Raw genomic sequence first — 23,252 nt, 5'->3', positions numbered from 1 at the left:
GCTTCGCCATGGCGGATTCTACCCCTAACTATACAAACCAATAAAAACGCTGTCTGCACAGCGCTTTAGTATTGCGCTTTAGCATAACGACTTTAAAACGAATGCGAATGCTCGCGTCTTTCCAGAGGTAACACAGCTATTTAAGGGGATGCAATATACATGCAATCCCAGCTAAACATGCTAGACGGTCTGGTGCAAAGCTTAATTTTAAACATGTCTAAAACTTGCACTGCATGCGAGTGTAAATATGCATACTAAGTAGATTAAAATGGAACAAAGAACAAAAAGGAAAATTACACAAATGATCAACCTGAAGTAAAAGCGTCATTGGAATGTTTAAGAGAAGAGGCTTGTTAATCTTTTAAGAAAAATATCAATGGAGAATGGCTGGAGGTAAAAACTGAACTGCAGAACCCGCCACCTCGCGCCTTGAGACCCTAACGGGTGACTCGCCGTGCTTATAAAAACCCTGATTGATTGATTGATTGATTGATTGAAAAAAAAGTACTAGGAAACGTCATTCTGTTCCACCCCTGAAATCGGTAAACAAAAGGTTTCTTTATCTTTAAAAAACACAGAGGACGACGATCACATGGGTGGAATAAAAACCGCTCAAATCTCCAAGCAAACCAATTCATTCTACAAAAACATTAGAAGCAGATTTTTGGTTAACTTGGTGATAAGTGAGAACCAGAAAGCATGCAAGGCGCCCGTTCACTGCGTATTTTATGTGACTCAGCGGACACTGCCACGCTTCCATGTGTCGGCTGCCCGCCGGGAGGAATTTATAGCTGAAAGCTGTCGACATCACTGGGCAAAACCTGCCACCGAGTTATTCAGAGCACCAGATCGGATTGGAAGCAGTAAAAATAAACATCATGTTATTTCCTGGTCAAGGGTTATTCACAAAAATCCCAAGTAAAACAAGTATTGTAACAAGCTCTTGGCATTGCTGTGGGGAGGCCGTGGGCAGCAACAGCAGGGGTGATGAATAATTAGGGGGGGGAGGAGAAATGTGAGACACGGCCGAAAAGTGTGAAGCAGTGGGCGGGGGAGCGGATTTCTTTGAAGTGAAGCTCTCGGAGGCAGGCGGCTCGGGGAGCAAATGGTAAAAAGCGTGTGCACATGCACTCGACGTAATCCGCGATGGTTTCAGAGCTCGGATGAGCCTCTATACTCTCGTCCTATTATCGCTTGCGCGATTAATAGGACGAGACCTAAAAAGGTGTACCTTATGTACTGCTACATTTCCATTATCTATACTACTATTATAAAGAAAGAACTTTGAACCTTTGAGGTGGGTAAACTCGGGAACCACAGTGCCAATCCACACACCCGATACATCGTTGTAATCGTCAGGGTGTGCAGATGTACATAGGCTATATAAACGTAATAAATATACGTTATTTAAAAAATGTACCGAAAAAAAAGTAGTCCCTTGAAAGAAGCGCCGGCCGTGACGTGCGGGCCCGACGTGAGGAGCGCGGGGAGGAGCGGCGTCCAGGAGCGCGAGGAGGACCGGCGGACATGGCGTGGGGAGGAGCGATGAGGAGCGGCGGACAGGCGGTTAGGAGTGGCAGACAGGCGGTGAGGAGCGGCGGACAGGCGGGGAGGAGCAGTGAGCGGCGGATGAGGTAGGTTATTTATTTATTTATTTAGGAGCGGTGAGCGGCGGAAAAATGAAGCAAAAATTAAAATCGTGAGCAAGAGGAAGCAAACGGAGCATTACAAAAGTGAGCCAAACGGTGCATTACAGGAGGAAAAAGTTACGTGTGCAGGTTACAAAAGCGTAGAAAGTAAACATTGAGGTATAGGAGGAAAAAGTGAAGTGTGCAGGTAGCAAAAGGAAGCAAACGGAGCATTAAAAAAGTGAGCCAAATGGTGCATTACAGGAGGAAAAATTTACGTGTGCAGGTTACAAAAGCGTACAAAGTAAACATAGAGGTATAATACTGCAATATATGGAGGAAGGCTCCGGGGGACCCAAGGACAACGTCGGGGCGGGCGGGGGCCCTGAAGCCTAATTGCTCCGGACAACGTCGGGACGGGCTGCTAGTCATCGATACAAGCGGTGTCAACCAATAAGTTATGTGAGATAAAACCAAGCATATCAAAATCTTACCTCCGTATTCACCAGGAGGTTAGATCAAAAGACACAAATCGCTCTGAACATTCCAAAGTCTAAAAGCCAAAATAACGGCCAACAATCCTGGTAGGGAGAAAATGAGCAATCAGATCAGACCACACCGCTCCCTTAGTCAGCAGGTGTCAACAAACAACATATCTATCATGTATTATTCATGGTAGATAGAGACCACGACGTCCCCTTACCTCCGCAATAACCTCCGCAATCACCAGGAGGCTGAATCCCGACTGCTCAATTCACAAAGGATAATTATGTTTAAAGTATTTTATTCAGTACCTCATACATAGATCAATTAGCATCATCATGGGACATTCTGTTCAGGCGGGGAAGCCCCAATTCCAGCCGGAACGGTTAGGTGCAATGTAATTGTATCAGTCCCTCTTGGTCCTACTCGGAGTGCCATGTCACAGTATGAGATAACATTTCTATTTCAAACTCCCCCCCTGGACCCCATCAACCCAACTCCCGGATCCCAACCCCCCCCCTCCCCACGTCCAGTGTACCGACATTAGTTATGACTGACATCAAGACCATCGCCTACAGGGGAAGTGTGTCTCCCACCAAGTCACGGGGCTTGTGCTGCGGGGCTCGTGAGCCGCATGAGGCGGAGGTATTTGGGACATGTAATTTCTTTAAATTCCGTCAGCAACAGGGAATGGAACGGCTGCCAAAGTTCTGAAAATTGCGTTACATCCCCTGCCACCGTCAGCGACAACTTCTCCATGCCCAGCACGTGCCACAATCTGTGGAGCCTGCAAAAAACACAGTTGATGGACAGAATGTAGAACAATGTCATACATTCACCCCAGTACAAGGATCTGGGCCTAAATCCATCGTTTTTATGCACTCCACACCACCCTGGGTTAGACACTGGTTATATGCAAATCAGCTCTGACCCTGTGCCTCATGGGAACAGTCCAGTCCGAACTACCAAGCCATGTCTTTCCCAGACCGGAATCAAGCATCGAAGGACCGGTTTCTGGCTATCAGCCTTCATCAGCCTGGATAGCTTGGCTCCAGTGGTGTGGAGAGCCTGGGACTCACGTCTGATCATACCCAGCACACTCGGGGTGAAAATTGCAAAAAACACAGTTGATGGACAGAATGTAGAACAATGTCATACATTCACCCCAGTACAAGGATCTGGGCCTAAATCCATCGTTTTTATGCACTCCACACCACCCTGGGTTAGACACTGGCTATATGCAAATCAGCTCTGACCCTGTGCCATTTTTACAATCTGTGGAGCCAGCCCGTGACAGAAGGTATCGTGGCAGTGCGCCAATGTATCAGGATATTTTGAACCGCTGAGCCCAGCGCAATGGCGATCTGCCTGCCTCTACGTGACCTGAGGGGGTACATTAGTCCGTTCGGGAGCCCTAGTAAGGTGTAAGCGGGGAAGCGCGGTAGTTCAATGCCAAAATGTGTATCGATGTCGTCTAGCACGTCCTTCCAGTACGTTGTCAGAAGTGGGCAGTCCCATAGGATATGTGTAAGTGTACCTCGGTGCCTGCACCCTCTCCAACATGTGTCCCCCTTGCTACGGTCAAATTCGTGCACCCGTTCTGGCGTGTAGTACCAATAGGTGGAGACCTTAGTCAGTGTGTCCGTAAGGCCCATATGGTACGCTGAATGCCTTGCTCTATAGGATATGTTCTCCCATTCCTTAGGGCTCAGTGTCCTCCCCAGCTCCCTTTCCCACCTTTCTCTCCCTGGGTTATAAAAGTGTGTGGATGGCGGTTGTAGTAACTTATAAAGATCTGTAATCAATTTTGAGTCCGAAGTACGCGTAAGCAGCCACTGTTCATAAGGTAGGAAGCGCCTATCTGCAGTGTCCCGCACCTGTGGCTGAAGAGCCCAGTGGCGGGCCTGCATATAGCGGTGCCTCTCAGTCTCAGGAAGTGAAAACTCCTGACGGAACTGCACGAAGGGAAGCACTCCCTCCTGGTCGTACATATGGCACAAGGCTCTACACCCTGCTTGTCTCCAATGTGCGAACGCTCCCCGTTCTATACCCGGGGTGAAATCTGGGTTGTCCACCAGCGGTGTGAGCGGCGACAGGAAAGAGGTGAGGCCACACGCGATGGCAGTGGCATCCCAAACCCGTAACGGTACTCTCGTAACAAAGGAGGCGTACAAATTTTTGGGTCGATGAGTCCGGCGCAGAAACGGGACCTCCTGTAGGGGTCGCCCCGCCACCGCCTGGTCCTGGAAGAGCCAGTGCTTATCGGACTCCCACCTACTCCATTCCACAAGATAACGCAACTGCGCCGCCCGAAAGTACCTGCGGAAGTCAGGTATCCCTAACCCTCCTGCCTCAGGTACCAATAATGAGAGGGTTCTACGCATTCTGGGTTTCTTCCCCTGCCAAATAAAGCGCGACACATCCGCTTGTAGCTGTGGAATCCACCCAACCGGCGGCTGGAGCGGCAGTGCCCTAAACAAATATAGCACCTGTGGGAGAATTGTCATTTTAACCGCGGCAATCCTGGCTAACCAGGAAAGGGTGCCGCGGTTCCAACGGCCCAACTCCTCCTTGATTTTAGCACCTAGTGCCGTGTAATTGGCCGACACCATGGCCGGTAAGGTGGGCGCTATCTGGATCCCCAGATAGGTTATTGCCGCCGACGACCAAATCATGGGGAATCGGCCCTGCAGGTACGTCCTAGTGGGGGGGGCAAGGGAGACATCGAGAGCCACTGACTTCCCCATATTCAGTTTAAACCCTGCAACCGCGCCAAAGGAGGCCAGCTCCTCGACGCAGGCCGGTAAGGCTGTCCGGGGCTCGTCAAGCGATAGGATGACATCGTCAGCATAGAGGCTTATAGCGTGTGTAAAACCTCCCATCCGCACACCGGTCACCGCCGGGTTGTTCCGTATTCATTGGGCGAATGGCTCCATATAGAGAGCAAAGAGCAGGGGTGAGAGTGGGCATCCCTGCCTAGGGCCCCTTTCGATGTTAAAATCTCGAGAGGCATACCCATTCACCCGAACCACTGCAGTCGGGCGTCTGTAGCAGTTGAAGATCATGGATCGGAACTTGTCCCCTATGCCCGCCTTAACCAGTACTTGTTCCAGGTAAGGCCAGTGCACTCGGTCGAACGCCTTTTCCGCATCCACCGCTAACATCATTCGTTCCCCCGGAATCCGGGAGGCCTTCTCAAGCAAGTGGACGATCCGTTTTGTGTTGTCAACTGTCTGTCTCCCCGGGACAAAACCAGCCTGGTCAGGATCTATAAGACCGGATAAGTGCGGAGCTAAACGAGCGGCCAGGATCCCCGTATACAATTTCAGATCGACATTCAGAAGAGATATCGGCCTGTATGATCCACAGTGCTTCGGGTCTTTCCCGGGTTTGGGGATCACTGTGATGGAAGCTCGCAAAAGATCAGGCGGGATAGCCCCTGGCGTGGCAAAAGAGTTGAAATGACGGGTAAGAATAGGGGCCAGCGACGTGCAAAACGTTTTGTAGAAGAGCGCGGTATACCCATCCGGGCCTGGCGCTTTGCCGTGTTTGAGCCTAGCGATGGCAGAGACCACCTCCTCAATCCTGACATCTCTGTCCAGGTGTTCCGCCTGCAGGGGATCAAGGGAGGGCAATGCGACCGAGTCCTGATATGCGGTTACGGCCGGCTAATCCGGCGGCTCCCCAGTGTTGTGTTCCTCATGAAACCCGCGGAAAACGGCCGCGATGCGGGCGTCCTCCGTCTCCGTGGCCCCCGTATGGCTCGAGATCTCCTTCACTAGCTGACTCTGGCGTGCCACACGAAGTCTGTTGGCCAGCAACTTGCCACAACGGTCACCCCCTGTATAAAAGGTATGGCGCAGCCGGAGCGCAGCATATTCCGCTCAGTCCAAGTCCAGAGCCGCTAGGGCCTTCCTTGCCCCTTTGAGTTGCCGCCATATTCTAGGGGCCCCCGTTCTGCGATGGATCTGTTCAAGCTCGCGGACCTTGTCGGTGAGTTCCTCCCTCTTAGCTTGCCTCTCCTTGTTTTTGGCCGAGGAGATCGCTAAGAATTCCCCCCTCAGGACCGCCTTCAGAGCCGCCCACTGCGTAGCCCGAGCGGTGTCGGTGTTGTCATTGTGCGTCAGGTATTCCCGGATAGCGCCCTCAATACGATCCACCACCACCTTCCTATGCAGCAGGGTGTCCCGCAAGCGCCACGTCCGGGGGGGGAGAGCCGCTGGAGGCAAACTTAACGTGGCGTCGACCGGTGCGTGATCCAAAAGGGACAGCACCCCGATGGTCGATCCCGAGACTAGCGCCTGCACCGGAGCCGTGACCAGTAAGTGGTCCAGCCTCGCGTACGTCTTGTGTGCGTGGGAGTAATACGAATAGTCTCTGTCTGCTGGGTGTAAGTGGCGCCAGAGGTCAAGGAGACCCACCTCCGTTAACCACTCCCTACCGTCGGCCGAGAACTCCCCAACCTGCGGGTAGCGCTGTGCCGACCTGTCCATAGCCGAGTCAAAGACCATATTAAGGTCCCCTCCAATAATGATATGTCTGTCTTGCGAGGCAGTGATGTCTTCAACTGCCGATCGCAGGAAACGTTCCTGCCGCTCATTTGGGCTATACAGGGATCCAATTGTAAACAGAAGACCCCCGATCCTAAACCGATATGCTAACAGTCTACCTTTCTGTTCCGCAAGCTTGTGGAGGACCTCCCCTTTAAAGTGACTGGCTATCAGTATTGCCACCCCCGCCGTCTTAGTGGTGCTAGATGAGAAGAGCTGTGATGGGAACTTGCGGGAGTGTAGTCTGTGTGTGTCTTGCGGCAGTAGGTACGTCTCCTGAAGGAGGCATATGCCAGCGTGTGTATTCTCCAAGAGAGAGAGCACCGCCCGCCATTTGACAGGGTTGTTCAGTCCCCGGACGTTCAGGGTAACTACCTTAAAGGTGCTAGGGGGCATCGAAAGAAAGAAGGCAGCAAGCAAGAGGAACCCGCCCGCAAAAGACGGAGCGCAAAGGCGCCCATCGTAGCACCAAAAGCAGCCAGGCAAAAAAAGAAAAAGCATGTGTGCGTGTAGCTTCCTGACGGAGGCAGACTAAGACGTGTGACCACTTCTAAACCCTCTAACAATCGTACTGTGCACTGGACGACCCTCCCCCCCAACCCAACTCCCGGATCCCTTCCCCATGTCCCAACACCCCACCCGCCTCCAGCCCGCCACCCGAAACACCCCAACAACCCCGACCCTCTCCTCCCCGGTTCCCCAACTGTCCCAAAGAACCCATTGTCCCAGTCCGGTCCTCAACGGACAAGTCTGTGGAAAAGTACAAAAGTGGACGTCCAGCCACTACGCATCAACCCGCCTCCCCCCGCCCCCCATCCTCAGGACCCTCAAACCTGCATTACACTGGAAGCGATGGCGATCTCCCCCCGGAGTACTTCTTAAGCAGTCAGCGCAACATCTCCGGACGCCGTGTCCCTGGCCACTCCTCTCACTGCGTTGTCCATCTCAGCTCGAATAGTGGGTGAATCCGGTCGGGCGGAAGAGGCAGAGGAGCGGCGCCCAGGGACCGCTTGCCAGCCGTCTCTGATGACGCGCCAGCGAATCGGAGTCGGGCCTCCTCGTCCGTCGCGGTGATGCCCAGAACTCCACAAGTGTCTTGGAGAGAGCGTAGCTGATGCAAGGTCCCGTTCCAGCGGAAGATGATGCGGAAAGGAAGGCCCCACGAGTACCGAGTGTCATGTTCCCTCAGAAAGTCAGTTGCAATCTTAAAGGCCCGGCGTTTCTGTAGTGTGATCGCCGACAGGTCCTGGAAGAGGGCCACCCGGTGACCTCGAAAATCCAAAGAGGGTTTCAATCGCGCTTCTCGGAGGATCCTTTCCTTCAGAGGGTAGTCCGGCAGGAATGCTAGGATATCCGGGGGAGGTGCAGAAGATCGGCGCCGCAGGCCAACTCTATGCGCCCTATCTATTCGAACTAGTAAGTCGGCCGGCTCCCCCAGGACCTCCCTGAACAAGTCTCTCAAGTAACCGGTCACGTCTTCCTCCTCTGCTCCGGAAGGAACTCCCCGGACTCGAATGTTGTTTCTCCGGGACCGGTTCTCAAGGTCCTCGGCATGTGCTTGAAGATTAATTTGCTGGTCCCGTAGCCGTACCACTTCCTGCTGCAGCTGTAAGATCTCTTCGTCCCGGGCATGACCGGCCTCCTCCATCGTGGCCACCCTCTCGCCCAGACCGTCAACTTCTCGTCGTACCTCCCGCACTTCACCAGCCACCTCCTGTTTCAGCGTCTGAAAGTCCTCCCGTAGGGAGCTGAAAAGGGATTCCAGGAAAGACCTGGTGACCGGGGGTTCCCCTCCTTGCGCTCCCTGGGAGCCACCCTGTGGGCTCGAAGATTGCTGCCCTCGATCTTGCCTCGCAGCGTTTCTGTTCAGCATGTCCGGTAGGGTCCGATCCCCTTTCTTGGTCCCTTTATTGCCGTCCATCCTGCGTGCAATAGCGTGCTCCTGGGCCGTCTAAGGCGCTGCCAATCCGGCACTGTCGCTCCTCACGTCCCCTGAGTGCTACAGGCAAGCTGTCGCCGGTTCCCGAGGCGTGTCGCACCCCAGCCACGTGCACCACGCTCCGTCCACTTCCGCCTCTAGATCAGATAGCGCTTCTGGGTTCGCAATCCCGGTGTTGGGCCGGGCCGGGCCCGGCCAAGCGAGGAGCACCACACTGTCCCCTCCGTCCGCTCAGTAGCCTCCTGGGTGTTCGGGAGCCCCACCCGCCGCGCTGGCTTCTCCCTGGTTCGGTCAACCACCGGGGGCTCACCGGCGCTGAAGACCAGGCACTCTAGGCAAACTCTCAAGTCCTCAGGGGTCAGGCAGTCAGTGACATAGGCTCGAATCAGGTAGCCTACCACCTCATCCAGCGGCAATCGAGTAGAGGGGCAGCTCACCCCACCTCGGACACTCACAACGCTACCCCTTCCGCACAGGGGACTGCCGCGTAGGCCCGGTTAGCGCCAAGTCGCCAGAGGCCTCGTCCCGTCAACGCGCTAGCTCTGCATCCAGGCCGATTCCAGAAGTGGAGGGGTCGAGCACCACCCTGGGGAGGCCGCCAAGCCGGAGTCAACCCCCGCAGCAGCACCAGGGCCTGGGCGGCTGGCCGCAGCCGGTGCGTCTCGCAGCACTTCCCGGCGGCAGAAACAAAGTTCACAACGGACCTCCTCGGGTGCGCGTCCCGTCCCAGTATTCCGCTCCAACTGCAGGGAGTGCGTGGTTGGGCGAGGGCGCTCTCCAACCTCCGCCAAGGCCCAGTGTGTAGGCCGCAGCCCCGGCTTCCCGTAGATCCTCCGGCCGGGGTCTGCACCGCTGTTTCCTCGCCCTCGGCTGTCGGCCTTCTCGCGATTCCGGGGCCTCCCGCGAGGTCGGGTCCGCTTCCCCGTCGCCTCAGAGCAGGGTACGCCGAGTCAGGCGCTTCCGGGCCGCACCACCCCCTCGGGGGCCGCTCCTCACTTCGCTACGGGCCCGGACTCCGGGCCGCCGTCCCTCTCTGCAACGCTGATCCCGGCAGCTACAGGGCTTGCCCCCACATCGGGCGACGTCACTGGGATCCCGCGACCTCCGGCTGCCGAATCACAGCAGCTCGGGGGGAGATCAATGCTGGATGACTGTTCAAGGGCCCAGGATCAGAGGAGCTCGCGGCAGATGCGACCACTCACTCCGCCATCTTGGCCACGCCCCCCCACAAAGGATAATTAAAGGTCCAAGGGGCAAATTAGTGACCAGCAATTCTGGTGAACGGAATGGATAGTAATTAGTGAGTCCCCAGTCGCTCCCATAACAGAGCGGTGTTAGAATTTAGCAGGACTCCCCATTAATCGGTATAAAAAACTGGAGACACTTAACCCTCGGGCCAGAGCACAGACCCCTTCAAAGGCTAGAGACATGGAATATGGGTACAGTGTGAGACCATTCTACGTGTCGATCTCACCCTAGTTAGACCACCCCAGACTTGGATAGAAAGTACGAGGGAAAACCGGTATCCCATTAAAGGATGGCGGGGGAGTGTGATGAAAATACATCTGCACCCCACAAGCGTATATTAAATCTGCCTCCCAAATCCAAGTGTAGAGCTAACATAACGTAACAAACAGACAATTCAATACCATGAATTCTGTATATCGATCTCACTCTTAATAGACAGCCCCAGACTTGGGAAAAAGAACAACAAAAGAAAACCGGAACAACATTAAAGGGTACAGGGGGTGTAATCAAGATACCCATATATTACGTATGCCTCCCGAATCAAAAGATGAAACTAAAATAACGTGACAAATATAAAAAAAGATTCAACACAATGCATTATGATCGTTCAGCGTAAGGGTCCTCAGAACCACCTCCGACTACCCCACGTTACCTTGTCAATGTCGACGTTCTCTGTTATGGTACCGCATCCGGAAGTTCAAACCAGGACGCCATATCATCCCAACTTAAGTAATGCTTCCAAAAAGCACGCCTCCACCCCACGTAAGACGGCGTGGCTCACGTGTGCATCAGTGATTCAAATGCACACGGTCGTCATATTGTAGTGCAACTCAAAGCCAAAAAACAACCCAAATAAATTATCTACACGTTTACGAAAGGACGATGAAGAGCGGGATTGTTCAGAGTGTGAAAGTTTTAGGCAATATTTCGATATAAGGAAGCCCACTATGTAGCACGCCGTGCTATATTTGTTGTAAGCTGCACCTTAAAAAAGATTAAGCGGCATCAAATAGCGCCATTTTGGAGAAACTTTCGAATCATTACACGAACTTCACAGTACTTGTATGCAGTGAACTAAATGTTATAACCGTATGAAACATAGCGCCATCTTAGGGGTACTTTTGAATTGTTACACAACCTTCACAGCACTGGTATGCAATGAAGCTAAATGCTATAACAGTATTAATACGAACATATGAAGGCATCGTTAGCATCATACACCTGAGAGCACACTTATGTATTAAAGGATAATCATGCATTGTCATAAGCAAGGCCATGTGGGAGATCACATTTGTAAACAGGTTGTCATAAACCTGGCCATACGCACCCCTGTCTATCTTCAGAGTAATATCGATATGGTTAAACACCAATAGGAAAATGCTTATATGGGGTAAGACAAAAAGTGGGTACAGCATATTTTAAGGCATGTTACGTCATCCCAACAATAGTGCACTTAAAGGAAAATATATTAAAAAATAATAATACGAATATATTCCCATATATAAATGTACGGGAGACGATAAAAATAAAAACATAGTTTGTTCTAGCTCGACGTCACATGCGCAATAATGCGTTCTCACCAGATAAATGAGAAAACTCAGTCAATCTACAAATATTGGACCCCATAGTCTAATGCACAGTAATTAGCATAAAGAAATCCAATAATACAGAGACCACACTGACATCATAGGGAATAAGGCGATCTCATAGGTCATATATATGAATGAATACACCACATATAATGTCCAGGGAATGATCTTACAAGGTTTAACACAAGGTAAATGGCATCAATCCAAAACATCAAGGAACACACCAGGTGTGCATGAGTGAAAATGTTGCTACGTGCGGTCCCAAAGGGCAACACTTGATCAGTTCGGAGTCGAGGAGACAATATACCATAATCTCAAATACAGGGAAAGAGGGGGAGGAACAAAAGAGGGTTATCCCAAGATAATCCTTAGGGCCAAATTCACAGCAAGCCATATTCACAAAAAACGGTGGTCTTCTCATAAATAAGTATAGATCCCAAAAGATGATCCCAAATCAATTTGAATCCAATACTGGAAGTAAAAGGGTAATGCATCATGTTTATGAATAATATTTTATCATAAGTTGAGATCTTTAATCACTTAGTCATCCTCAACCTCAAACTGCTCCCTTCTTCATGTTTCTAACATGTCTATAAAAAGTAGCACATCTACCCATCGGTATTATGTCCTAGGTAAATAGCCCTTAATCGGCAAATCCATCTCGACTCCATCTGCCTTAAGAACAGTTCCCGGTTACCTCCTCTCGTTTGTACTGGTACATGATCTATTGCATGAAACCAGAAAGTCAGGTCATTAGGATGTTCGCTAAGGTAGTGGTTTGTAATTGGATGCCGGTGATCTTTTGTTTTGATTGCCCGTCTTTGCTCCTGTATCCTCAGTTTAAGGCAGCGGATGGTGCTACCAACATAAAGAGTACCACATCTACAGCCAAGAATATAGAATACATGTGTGGTGTTACAATTGAAGAAATAGCCTATAGTGAATCTTTTAGGTGTGTTGTAACAGATTCCAAGGTCTCATTTTTGCCCAAAGGGCATACATTGCAAATACCACATGTATCAAAGCCTTTCGGTTTGGTGGTAGCCATGTGTATGTTGTTTTGGGTGTCGTCACGTAGCTAGAGCAAAGGGAGTTTCTCAAAGCCACCCCCCTCCTGTATGTAATAGATGGTCTATTTTCAATAGCATCCTTGAGTCCTGTAATTTCAGTCAATAAATGCCAGTGCTTGCGAAAGATATTAGAAATGGCACTGCTGTGCACTGTGTACTGGGTTATAAATCTTGCTTTTGGGTTGGACCTGTCAGTGCTAGGTTTATCCTTAAATGTATTGTTCCAATTCAGATTGCAGACCCTCGATTCAGCTCTGTCTAGCACTCTGTGTGTATCCCTTTTTGGCGAACCTATTTTTCGAATCCCTGATGTGAGTTTTAAATGTTTCCTCCTCACTACAATTTCGCCGGATTCTTGTCATCTCACTAAAGGGGATATTGTTTTTCACGGAGCTCATGTGTGCACTTGTCACGTGACATACTGAGTTGCACGAGGTCTCCTTCCAGTAGAGTGAGCTGTGTATCTGACCCTGTTTGATATAGAACTGTATATCAAGGAAGTTGATACGTTCCTTGTTGTACGTTATTGTAAATTTGACATTATAGGTATTCTCATTCAGAAACGTCCGGTATTGATGCATCTATTCCACTGACCCTGACCACAGATAAATAACTTCGTCAATGTACCTCTCCCAGTACATGATGCAATTGGTCCAGGGGGAGGCACCTCTGCCCAAGCATGCTCCCTCTCAAACCACCCCATAAAGAGGCAGGTGTAAGAGGGAGCAAACTTGGAGCCCATTGCGGTTCCATGCACCTGCAGGAACCAGCGGTTAGCACAGAGGAAAAAGTTATTGCTTAAAATAATGTCAATCATAGAGATAATCATTTCATTATAGTCAAAAAGTCCCACATCCTCTCTATCCAGAAAGGATTGCACCGCTTTGATCCCAAATTCCTTGTCTATGCACGTATAGAGACAATTTGAGTGGTTTCCCATAGGTGGCACAATACATTTTTCCACCCTTGGGGGAACACTCGTGTACATACACCCTGGGTACCTTAGTACCATATACTAGGGACTACAAGGGTACACCAGTAGTCAACCTGGAGTCTACCAAAGTAATCACCATGTCCAATTTAGGGAGGAAGCACAGAGACTGGGGTCCTGATTAGCAGGATGCCAGTCAGACGAGTCAGAAAAACAGAATGAAAACAGCAAAAAGTGGCGGTAACCATGAAAGCAGATCCTACTTTCCTACAGTTTCCATCTCCTGTGCCATTAAAAACCTACTAAAGCCAGAGTTCCAAATCCCCCTTACGAGGCACAGCATCTTCACCCCATGAAGTCCAGGGTTACTTTTGAAGCTGATCTCTTAATCCACTGGAGGCGGTTCCTCTGCGATCTCAGATAAATTCTAGCACAGAATGGACAGGAACTCACCAGAAACAAGGTTCTGCAAACATTACGCACAGGCTTTGAGTGAGTCACCAACTAGAACTGCTTGTTGTATCGTAAGCTGGACCTGAATGTCACTGTGAACAGCAGGAGCAGAGGGTGGCAGAGGTCAGTAACAAACCAGGACCACTCTGCAGGGAGAGATTCCTGAAACACTTAATATACTCACTAAAAAAGGCCTTGCTCGATACCTGGATAAGCATCAAATGAGTGGTACAGTGAAAGCACGCATAAGGGGCAGCGTGCACGAGTGAACACAGAGAAGAGCGATCCAGGAGACGCCTGGCTTGAACAAGCTGTGGTGAGAATGCTCTACAGAACACTCAACACAGCAAATAAAATAGATCCTCTGAGTGGAGAACTCAGAGACCCTGGGGTTAACGAACAGATAAACACAGACTTGACTTTCATACCTTCCGAATGTCTCTCGTGGCCATCAGGCCCCACCCCTTGCCTTTGGTTCTGATAACTCTGGTCTCTGGATACTGGCGGTTAGAGAAGCTACGGTTCTGACAGCGCTCGCCAGACGGACACACTTGGGGATGACATTCGTACATCAGCATTCGGTTTAGGCACTCAGAATCAAACCCACAGGGATTCTCGGACGTCGGCTTGCAGTTACACTTTGGGATCTGGGAAATGTCCACTGGAGGGAGATGAACATTACTGCAAAATTTATTCCGCTGTAGAAACAAAACAAAGACTGTTGTTAGTTTTAAAATTATATTTAAACATTTTAGTTTAATATATGCACAGATTCATACATCTCTGGCACCAAGTACCACTCGTTTCAGAACTACTTCCTCTACACAGGTTGTAGGGAGCCGGCTCTGTAGATGGTATGCCACTGCGTGGTTATACCGTGCACAGAGTACAGAGATTCCCCAGAAAATTACAGGGCTCAATGTAACCCCAAAGTGCTCTATTAGTGGTAGTGTGGGCGAGCAGCCTTAGGCCTAACAAAGAGGAGCGTAACACATTTATTGTACACGCATCACCAATAACCGATGCACCACTCAAAAATGAGATCCACACCAATTTCATGAAAGGAAAATGCTACTTACCAGTATGCATCTGTTCTTGGCATGTAGAGCTGCATAGTACTACACTTTGCATTAGATCGCCACCTGGTGTTGGGCTCGGATGATTGCATGTTGTTGTTGTCTTGGAAGAAGCCTTTGTATTCACGAGATAGGTGACTCCTTCCTTGGACGATAGTGCGCATGGGCATCGACTCCATCCTTAGATTGTTTTTCGCCATGATGGGAAATGATGGAGTTAGCAGAAGTAAAAAAAAGGATGTCCATGCGTGTGCATCTAAGTAAGATGAAACTGGAACAGATACAGGTCCCGGGGAGGTGGGAGTGCGTGTAGTAATCTGCAGCTCTACATGCCAAGAACAGATGCATACTGGTAAGTAGCATTTTCCGTTCGAGGCATAGGAGCTGCAGATACTACACTTTGCATCGATTGTGCAGCAGTGTCTCCCCTAGTGGTGGTCGCTTGTATCGGTTGCAGTAGTTTGAAAGAGAGTTTAAAGGACAGCTTGGCCTACTGCAGCTTGGCTTGCACATCAACACAGTAGTGTTTAGTGAAGGTGTGTGTTGTAGACCATGTTGCTGCCTTGCAGATGTCTTCTAGGGGATGTTCCCAAAGAAAGCCATAGAGGCTCCTAGTTTGAGTGTGGAGTGCGCTCTAGGGGGAACTGTTAATGTCCGTTTTGCTTTTCGATAGCATATCTGTATACATTTTACAATCCACCTCGCAATTCCACCTTTGGAGATGGGGGTGCCTTTATGAGGTGGGGAGAAAGATACACACAATTGTTTTGTTTTTTGAAAATATTTAGTCCTATCTATAAAGTGGAGAAGAGCTCTTGTATCATCTAGTGTGTGTAGAGCTCTTTCTGCCACAGAGTCAGGGTTTTGGAAAAACACAGGTAACTCTACAGATTGGTTTAAATAAAAAGGAGAGATGACTTTTGGAAGGAATTTAGGATTAGTTCTTAGAACCACTTTGTTACGATGTAGTTGTAACAAGCATTTGCAATGCAATAGGTCTCGCATTAGGAAAGTTTGAGCTATTGGTATTGTAAATGACAAATTTTGTATTTATGTGTTGGTTTTGAAAACAGCTCAATTAATAGCTTTGTCATTTACAATGTCAATAGTTTTAACTTTAGCAAAAGTGACACCTATAGCATTTGTAATGCAATATGTGTTGTATTTACGTGACTTAGATGTATTGATATTACAAATAACAATGGCTTATTTTCTTAATAATTAATACTTAAAGAAAAGTTATTGTAATTTATAATGGCAATAGCTTAAACTTTTGTAAATAACTTTTGTGAAGATTATGTTTAGTGTATTTTATTGTGACGAAAATCCAAGAACAGAAGTGAAATATTAACATCTTTTTGTGACATTTGTAATAAAGCTTGAAACATTGAGAGAACATATTTGAACCAGTTGTTGTTGAATGGTTGCACAGATTGATGCTGTGGTGGCGCTGAGTGATGTTGTAGTGGCGCTGAGTGATGTTGTAGTGGCGACGAGTGATGCTGTGGCAGCGACGAGTGATGCTGTGGCGTTCAGTGATGCTGTAGTAGTGCATAGTAATGGTTTGGTGCCCCTGAGTGGTGCTGAGTGATGCTGTGGTGATGCAATAGATAGAGGGATGGCGCTAGATAGAGGGATGGAGCGATGGAGCGATGGATAGAGAGGGCGATGGATAGAGAGGGCGATGGATAGAGAGGGCGATGGATAGAGAGGGCGATGGAGAGAGAGGGCGATGGATAGAGAGGGCGATGGATAGAGAGGGCGATGGATAGAGAGGGCGATAGATAGATAGAGAGGGCGATAGATAGAGAGGGCGATAGATAGATAGAGAGGGCGATAGATAGAGAGGGCGATAGATAGAGAGGGCGATAGATAGAGAGGGCGATAGATAGAGAGGGCGATAGATAGAGAGGGCGATAGATAGAGAGGGCGATAGATAGAGAGGGCGATAGATAGACAGAGAGGGCGATATATAGATAGAGAGGGCGATAGATAGATAGAGGGCGATAGATAGATAGAGGGCGATAGATAGAGGGCAATAGATAGACAGAGTGAGGGCGATAGATGGAGAGAGAGGTAGAGAGAGGGGTGTAGAGAGAGTGGGGTGTAGAGCGAGTGGGGTGTAGAGCGAGTGGGGTGTAGAGAGTGTGGTGTAGAGCGAGTGGGGTGTAGAGCGAGTGGGGTGTAGAGCGAGTGGGGTGTAGAACGAGTGGGGTGTAGAGCGAGTGGGGTGTAGAACGAGTGGGGTGTAGAGCGAGTGGGGTGTAGAGAGAGAGGGGTGTAGAGAGAGAGGGGTGTAGAGAGAGAGGGGTGTAGAGAGAGAGGGGTGTAGAGAGAGAGGGGTGTAGAGAGAGAGGGGTGTAGAGAGAGGGGTGTAGAGAGACGGGTGTAGAGAGAGTGGGGTGTAGAGAGAGAGGGGTGTAGAGAGAGAGGGGTGTAGAGAGAGAGGGGTGTAGATAGAGAGGGGTGTAGAGAGAGGGGTGTAGAGAGAGAGGGGTGTAGAGAGAGAGGGGTGTAGAGAGAGAGGGGTGTAGAGAGAGGGGTGTAGAGAGAGTGGGGTGTAGAGAGAGAGGGGTGTAGAGAGAGAGGGGTGTAGAGAGAGAGGGGTGTTGAGAGAGAGGGGTGTTGAGAGAGAGGGGTGTTGAGAGAGAGGGGTGTAGAGAGAGAGGGGTGTAGAGAGAGAGGGGTGTAGAGAGAGGGGTGTAGAGAGAGAGGGGGGTATAGAGAGAGAGGGGTATAGAGAGAGGGGTGTAGAGGGAGGGGTAGAGAGAGGGGGGTAGAGAGAGGGGGGTAGAGAGAGGGGGGTAGAGAGAGAGAGGGGTGTAGAGAGAGGGGGTGTAGAGAGAGGGGGTGTAGAGAGAGGGGGTGTAGAGAGAGGGGGTGTAGAGAGATGGGAGTAGAGAGAAGAGGTGTAGAGAGAGGAGGTGTAGAGAGAGGGGTGTAGAGAGAGAGGGGTGTAGAGAGAGAGAGGTGTAGAGAGAGGGGGTTCACACAATTGTAGTGCCTCTGCATTTCTGATTATACAGCGAAGATTCCCTCACTCTTTTGACTACCACCCATTCTAGCACTTTCAAATTGTGCCTCTTGGACATCATGATGCTGACACTACCCGCTGCCAGAAACCAAGCCCCTCGGAGATCATCTGTGATCCTCTTGCAAAGTTCGCTACTGTAACATCGGACTTGCTTGTGTCACTGTCGGTGCAAGCGTCGCCTCACAGTGTTGAGACTGCTGCCAGGCTGGCAGCAGCGTGCTCTGGTCAGGCTGACATTCAGGGGGCTGCAGTGCGGTTTAATATTGCACGCAACGGAGTGAGGCGACCGCGGAAGCCTGCTGGGGACCTTCCTTCAATGACGCTGCAGAAAGCCCTCAGCCTTGCTTGGCGTGAGGCTGCTTACTTGTCTGTTAATGGCTGCTGGGCACGCGCTGGCAGGCTAGCCCGAGGTTTGAGGGGAGTCCTTGCTGAGGCGGGGGGGGGCTATAACTTCTAACAGTGCGGGTGGCATTAGCCGGACTAGATGGGGACCCCTACTCCCGATGTACACGTATGTCAAGAGACTAGGTGAGTTCTAAATAATATGGTGACCGTGGTGTGTCTGGGGCTGGGAGGGCCAGAAGAGATGAACCTGATAATGTTGCTCCCCAGCGGACATTCGACTGCCACACCACGTCATTCCGGCCAGGAGGGGCACAGCAGCAGGAAAGTTATTCAGAGAGTTGGACAACCAACTGCGAGCCCGGAAAAAAATAGAAGGCCCTGGAGGCCAAGCCCGGCCTTGTTAACAGTGCGCCAAACATAATGAAAATAAAAAAGCATGTATCCCAACACTGACACCCACCGCGCATCTTCACATAACTAGGTTACATGAAGCGTGGCTGACAAGAGGTAAATGCTAAATAAGCGCTACAGCTGCATATTGCGCTAAAATGCTTTTCTAAAAGATAACTTTAAAGCCATTTTATTGTGCACATATATTAACGTGCAGACGGGGCACAGAAACTTAACAATCTCTCTGCATTGCTGTGGGGTGGGCGACGGAGTGGGAGCGCATTCCTTTGAAGTCTGATGAGGGGGCGGGGAGCGGCAGCCTTTGAAGTCTGATGCGAGGCACAGACAAATGGTGGTTTGTGACGCGGCGCCCGCACAGTGTCTGGGAGCAAATGAAAGCTCTTAAAAAAAAATTACGTGGTTGTGGCAGCTGTTGACAATGCGCGCGATTGTGTCCACATGAACTGTACATGATCCGCAGTTGGTAGAGATTTTGAAATGCCTACTATATACTCGCCTATCTATCCCTGCGGGATATAATAGTCGAGACCTAAAAAATGGTTCTTGTATTGTGAAAGCTTGTATCTCACTTACTCTTCTAAGAGAGGTAATGGCAATAAGGAAAGATGTTTTCCATGTGAGGAATTGCAGTTCAAATTTGTGTGGAGTTTCAAAAGGGGGTCCCATGAGCCTTGTAAGAACCACGTTTAGGTTCCACACTGGAGAAGGTGGTAACCTGGGGGAATGATTCTTTTTAATCCTTCCATAAATGTTTTAATAGCAGCCACTCTAAAAAGAGACAGATGTTGTCTGTTTTGTAAATATGCTGCAATTGCTGCAAGATGTAGGCGTATGGATGAATATGCCAAGTTACATCTTTGTAAATGTAGAAGGTAGCGAATAATATTTTGGATAGAAGCATCCAGAGGATCAATCTGGTTATTGTTGCAATAAATGGCAAATCTCTTGCATTTAGCAGCATAGCAAGCTCTAGTAGTAGGTCTCCTGGCCTCTTTAATGATGTTCATGCAGGCTGGTGGTAGGTTAAGATAACCAAACTCTAAGACTTCAGGAGCCAGTTCGCCAGATTCAGTTGATTTGGGTCTGGATGTCTGATGTCTCCATGGTTCTAAGTTAGCAGAGATGTTGTGAGACGTAGCTTTTGGTGTGGAACTAGAGACAGTTCTAATAGTGTGGTGAACCATGGTTGGCGTGCCCATGAGGGAGCTACCAGGATCAATTTGAGAGACTGTTGTCTGAGCTTGCGTACTAGTGGGATTGGCGGAAAAGCATACACAAATCTGCCGGACCAGTTCATCCATATCGCATTGCCCTTGGACAGCGGGTGTGGAAACCTGGCGGCGAAGGTTGGGCATTTTGCGTTTTCTTGTGTGGGGAACAGCTCTATGTCTGGATGCCCCCACTTGTGAAAGAATGGTTGAAGAACTTGCTGATGTAGTTCCCATTCGTGAATCTGTTGAGTCTGCCGACTTAACAGATCTGCTATCTGATTGTGAACTCCTGGAAGGTGCTCTGCTAACAGATATATGTTTTGTGGAATGGCCAATCTCCAAATGTTCTGTGCGAGCTGGGACAGTTGTAGAGTGTGCCCCCCCCTGTTTTTGTACATAATACATAGCGGTCATGTTGTCCGTCCAGATTAAGACAGCTTTGTTTTGTACTTGTACTTGGAATGTTTTGAGTGCTAAGAATATTGCTAGCAGCTCTAGATGGTTGCTATGGAACAGTCTTTGTTGAATGGTCCATTGCCCTTGAGTTGTATGATGTAGGACATGGGCTCCTCATCCTGTGAGAGATGCGACTGCTGTGAGTACTATTTGTGAAACAGGTTCGAGGAACGGCCGCCCCTTTGTCAAGTTTTTGGTGTTTCGGCTGTCTACCAGCACCAGGTCTGTTAGTTGCCCTTGAGCCTGGTTCCACTGTCGTGCTAGACATTCCTGTAACGGACGCATCTGCAGTCTTGCATATGGTACTATGAAGATGCAAGATGCCATCATGCCTATTAGTCTCATGAACACTATGGCTTACAGAGATTGTTGGTGTTGGAAGACTGTGACTAAGGCTTGAATGCTCTGTATCCTTGTTGGACTGGGATACGCTAGAGCTGTAAACATGTTTATTGTAGCCCCTAGATACTGATGTATATGAGAGGGTTGCAGGTGCAACTTGGTATAGTTGATTGTGAACCCTAAGTCGTGCAATGTTTGAATTGTCTGATGTGTATGTTGAACACACTGATTGAATGACTTGGCTTTTATGAGCCAATCGTCTAGATAAGGGAAGACATGTATTTGTTGTCTCCTGAGATGTGCCGCTACTACTGCTAGGTACTTTGTGAATACTCTTGGTGCTGTTGTAACTCCGAATGGAAGGACTTTGAATTGATAATGTTGTCCTTCCAGTACAACCCTTAGATACTTCCTGTGAGCAGGATGTATAGGAATGTGAAAGAAGGCGCCCTTTAGATCTAGTGTTGTAAGGAAATCGCCCTGCTGCAGTAGTGGAGCACTTGTTGTAAAGTGATCAAATGAAAATGTTCTGATTGTATGTAATGATTGAGGGGCCTGAGGTCGAGAATTGGTCTTAGTGTCCCGTCCTTCTTGGGTATTAGAAAATACAGCGAGTAAACTCCTGTTCCTTGGTGTTGTAAAGGAACTATTTCTATTGCGTCCTTTTGAAGAAGTGAAAGGACTTCTTGTTTGAGCAGAGTAAGGTGTTCTGCAGACATTGGACGCTGCCTGGGTGGTATGTGTGGAGGGGTTGCTGCAAGTTCCAGACAGTAGCCATACTGGATAATTTGTCTTACCCACTTGTCTGTTGTGATGGAATTCCAGACAGGTAGGAACTGTGTTAATCTGCCCCCCACAGGAGTGGAATGCTGTTGGGGAAGCAGAGGGAAGTCACTGTTTTGTGGTGGAAGAGGTTTGATTACTGTTGTTACCCGACCTCCTCCCTTGTTGTTTCCTCTATATCTCCTCTAAAATATCCCTTGTTAGAGGATGTTTGCGTGTTAGATTTGAAGGATGTTGTATTGTCTGCTCCAGTCTGTTTGGAGCCTCCTCTGTAGAAGGAGCGACGAAAGGAACTTTTAGCTTAGCTTATGTGGACTGTAAAGTTCCCATATATTTGGCAGCATCTGTATCCTTCTTCATCTTTTCAAGTGCTGTGTCTACCTCTGGTCTAAACAATTGATTTTGATTAAATGGTTGATTTAAAATGGTACTTTGGGGAGGAGCTTTGCGCGATTCCAAGATGGACGCGTGAGCTAAGGGCTCCCGAGACCCCTCCCGCCACTATCCTGTTACTGATCCTGATTATGACGACGGGTACTTTTTATTGATGCCCTGCTGATGCCAGCGATCCTTTCCATAATCGATTTGGCCGTCGGATACCGGACTTACTGCACCCTGAACTTTGAGGCCTACATCGTATGCCAGCCGGGGGCTTGAGTCCCCGAGGTACCCAGGTGGCAATTGAACAACAACGGCTGATAAGCCACGCCCTTTGCCCCTGGTGTACTTTCGGTTTCGTTTCTGCTCCTTGTTGAGAACGCCCAATTCCCGATCGGAGTTCCGATTCTGCTATCGCTGCCAGCCTTTTACAAGTGCTGTGTCCCTGTCTACTCGCAGTTCCGAGCCTGCCACGACGAAGATCATTTTGACTGGATTCTGCAATTCCAGTTTGGGCTCCTTACACGTCATGACGGGCAGAACAGTCGTTGAGAGACGCGGCGCCAGAGGTTCGTCCCGAGGGGGGGTCACCCAGTCTCAGACCATTGATCGATTTACTCGACCGAGGGGATCCCCGGGCGGATCAAGTGGTGCCCTGGAGGAAGCTGGGGACGGTACTCCTGATGACGAGGAGCCAACACTGAAAGACGTTATGGGTGTTATTGCGAGTGTCCGATCCACCATGGGCCAGCAATATGAAACCCTGGCAGCTAAGATAGATACGGTGGCGATCGATATCACCCTCATCAGAGCAGACCTTGGGAAAACCAACGAGCGTGCCAAATCTCTCGACCTCAAGACCGCTAGTTTGACCACGGATGTCTCGGACCTCCAGACCACGGTCCGCCATCTTCGGACTACCTGTGATCTGTTTGCTAATCGGCTGGAAGATTTTGAGGGCCGTGCCAGGCGCAATAACGTTCGCATTGTGGGTGTCCCGGAGAATTCTGCCGACATGCCTATTGACATCCTGGTGGAGGACCTTGTGCTCAAGCATCTGATGCCGAAAGGCCTAAGTAAATTCTTCGCTGTGGAGCGGGCCCACCGTGTCCCGGGTGGCAAGCCAAAGACGGGAGCCGCCCCGCGGCCCATAATTGCTAGACTCTTCAATTTTCGTGATAGAGACGCTATCCTGCAGGCTTCCCGAACCAATGGGCCCACTAAATTTGAGAACGCTTCAATTCGTTTTTACCCGGACTTCACCCAGGCAGTGCAGAAGCAAAGGATGGGCTTTACGGGTGTGAAACGGCGCCTCAGGGACCTGG

General features: G+C 49.7%; 1 protein-coding gene across 6 annotated transcripts in view; it reads right to left on the bottom strand.

Moving 5' to 3' along the window:
* LOC144817653 (uncharacterized) overlaps window positions 1-23,252 on the bottom strand; it is a 435,131-nt gene that overhangs the window by 206,851 nt on the left and 205,028 nt on the right. For 5 of the 6 annotated variants that reach the window (XM_078674375.1, XM_078674373.1, XM_078674378.1 and 2 more), the window contains one exon: window positions 14,320-14,589. The exons of the other annotated variant lie outside the window; for it this stretch is intronic. In XM_078674375.1, the coding sequence (XP_078530501.1) occupies window positions 14,320-14,589 (270 nt within the window). The remainder of the gene's footprint in view (window positions 1-14,319; window positions 14,590-23,252) is intronic. 6 annotated transcript variants of the gene reach the window in all.

Source organism: Lissotriton helveticus, chromosome 2_1, assembly GCF_964261635.1.
Source record: "Lissotriton helveticus chromosome 2_1, aLisHel1.1, whole genome shotgun sequence".
In the NCBI taxonomy this organism is placed as follows: domain Eukaryota; kingdom Metazoa; phylum Chordata; class Amphibia; order Caudata; family Salamandridae; genus Lissotriton; species Lissotriton helveticus.
Note: the sequence above shows the minus strand (reverse complement) of the source record. Positions and strands in the feature narration are given on the sequence as shown.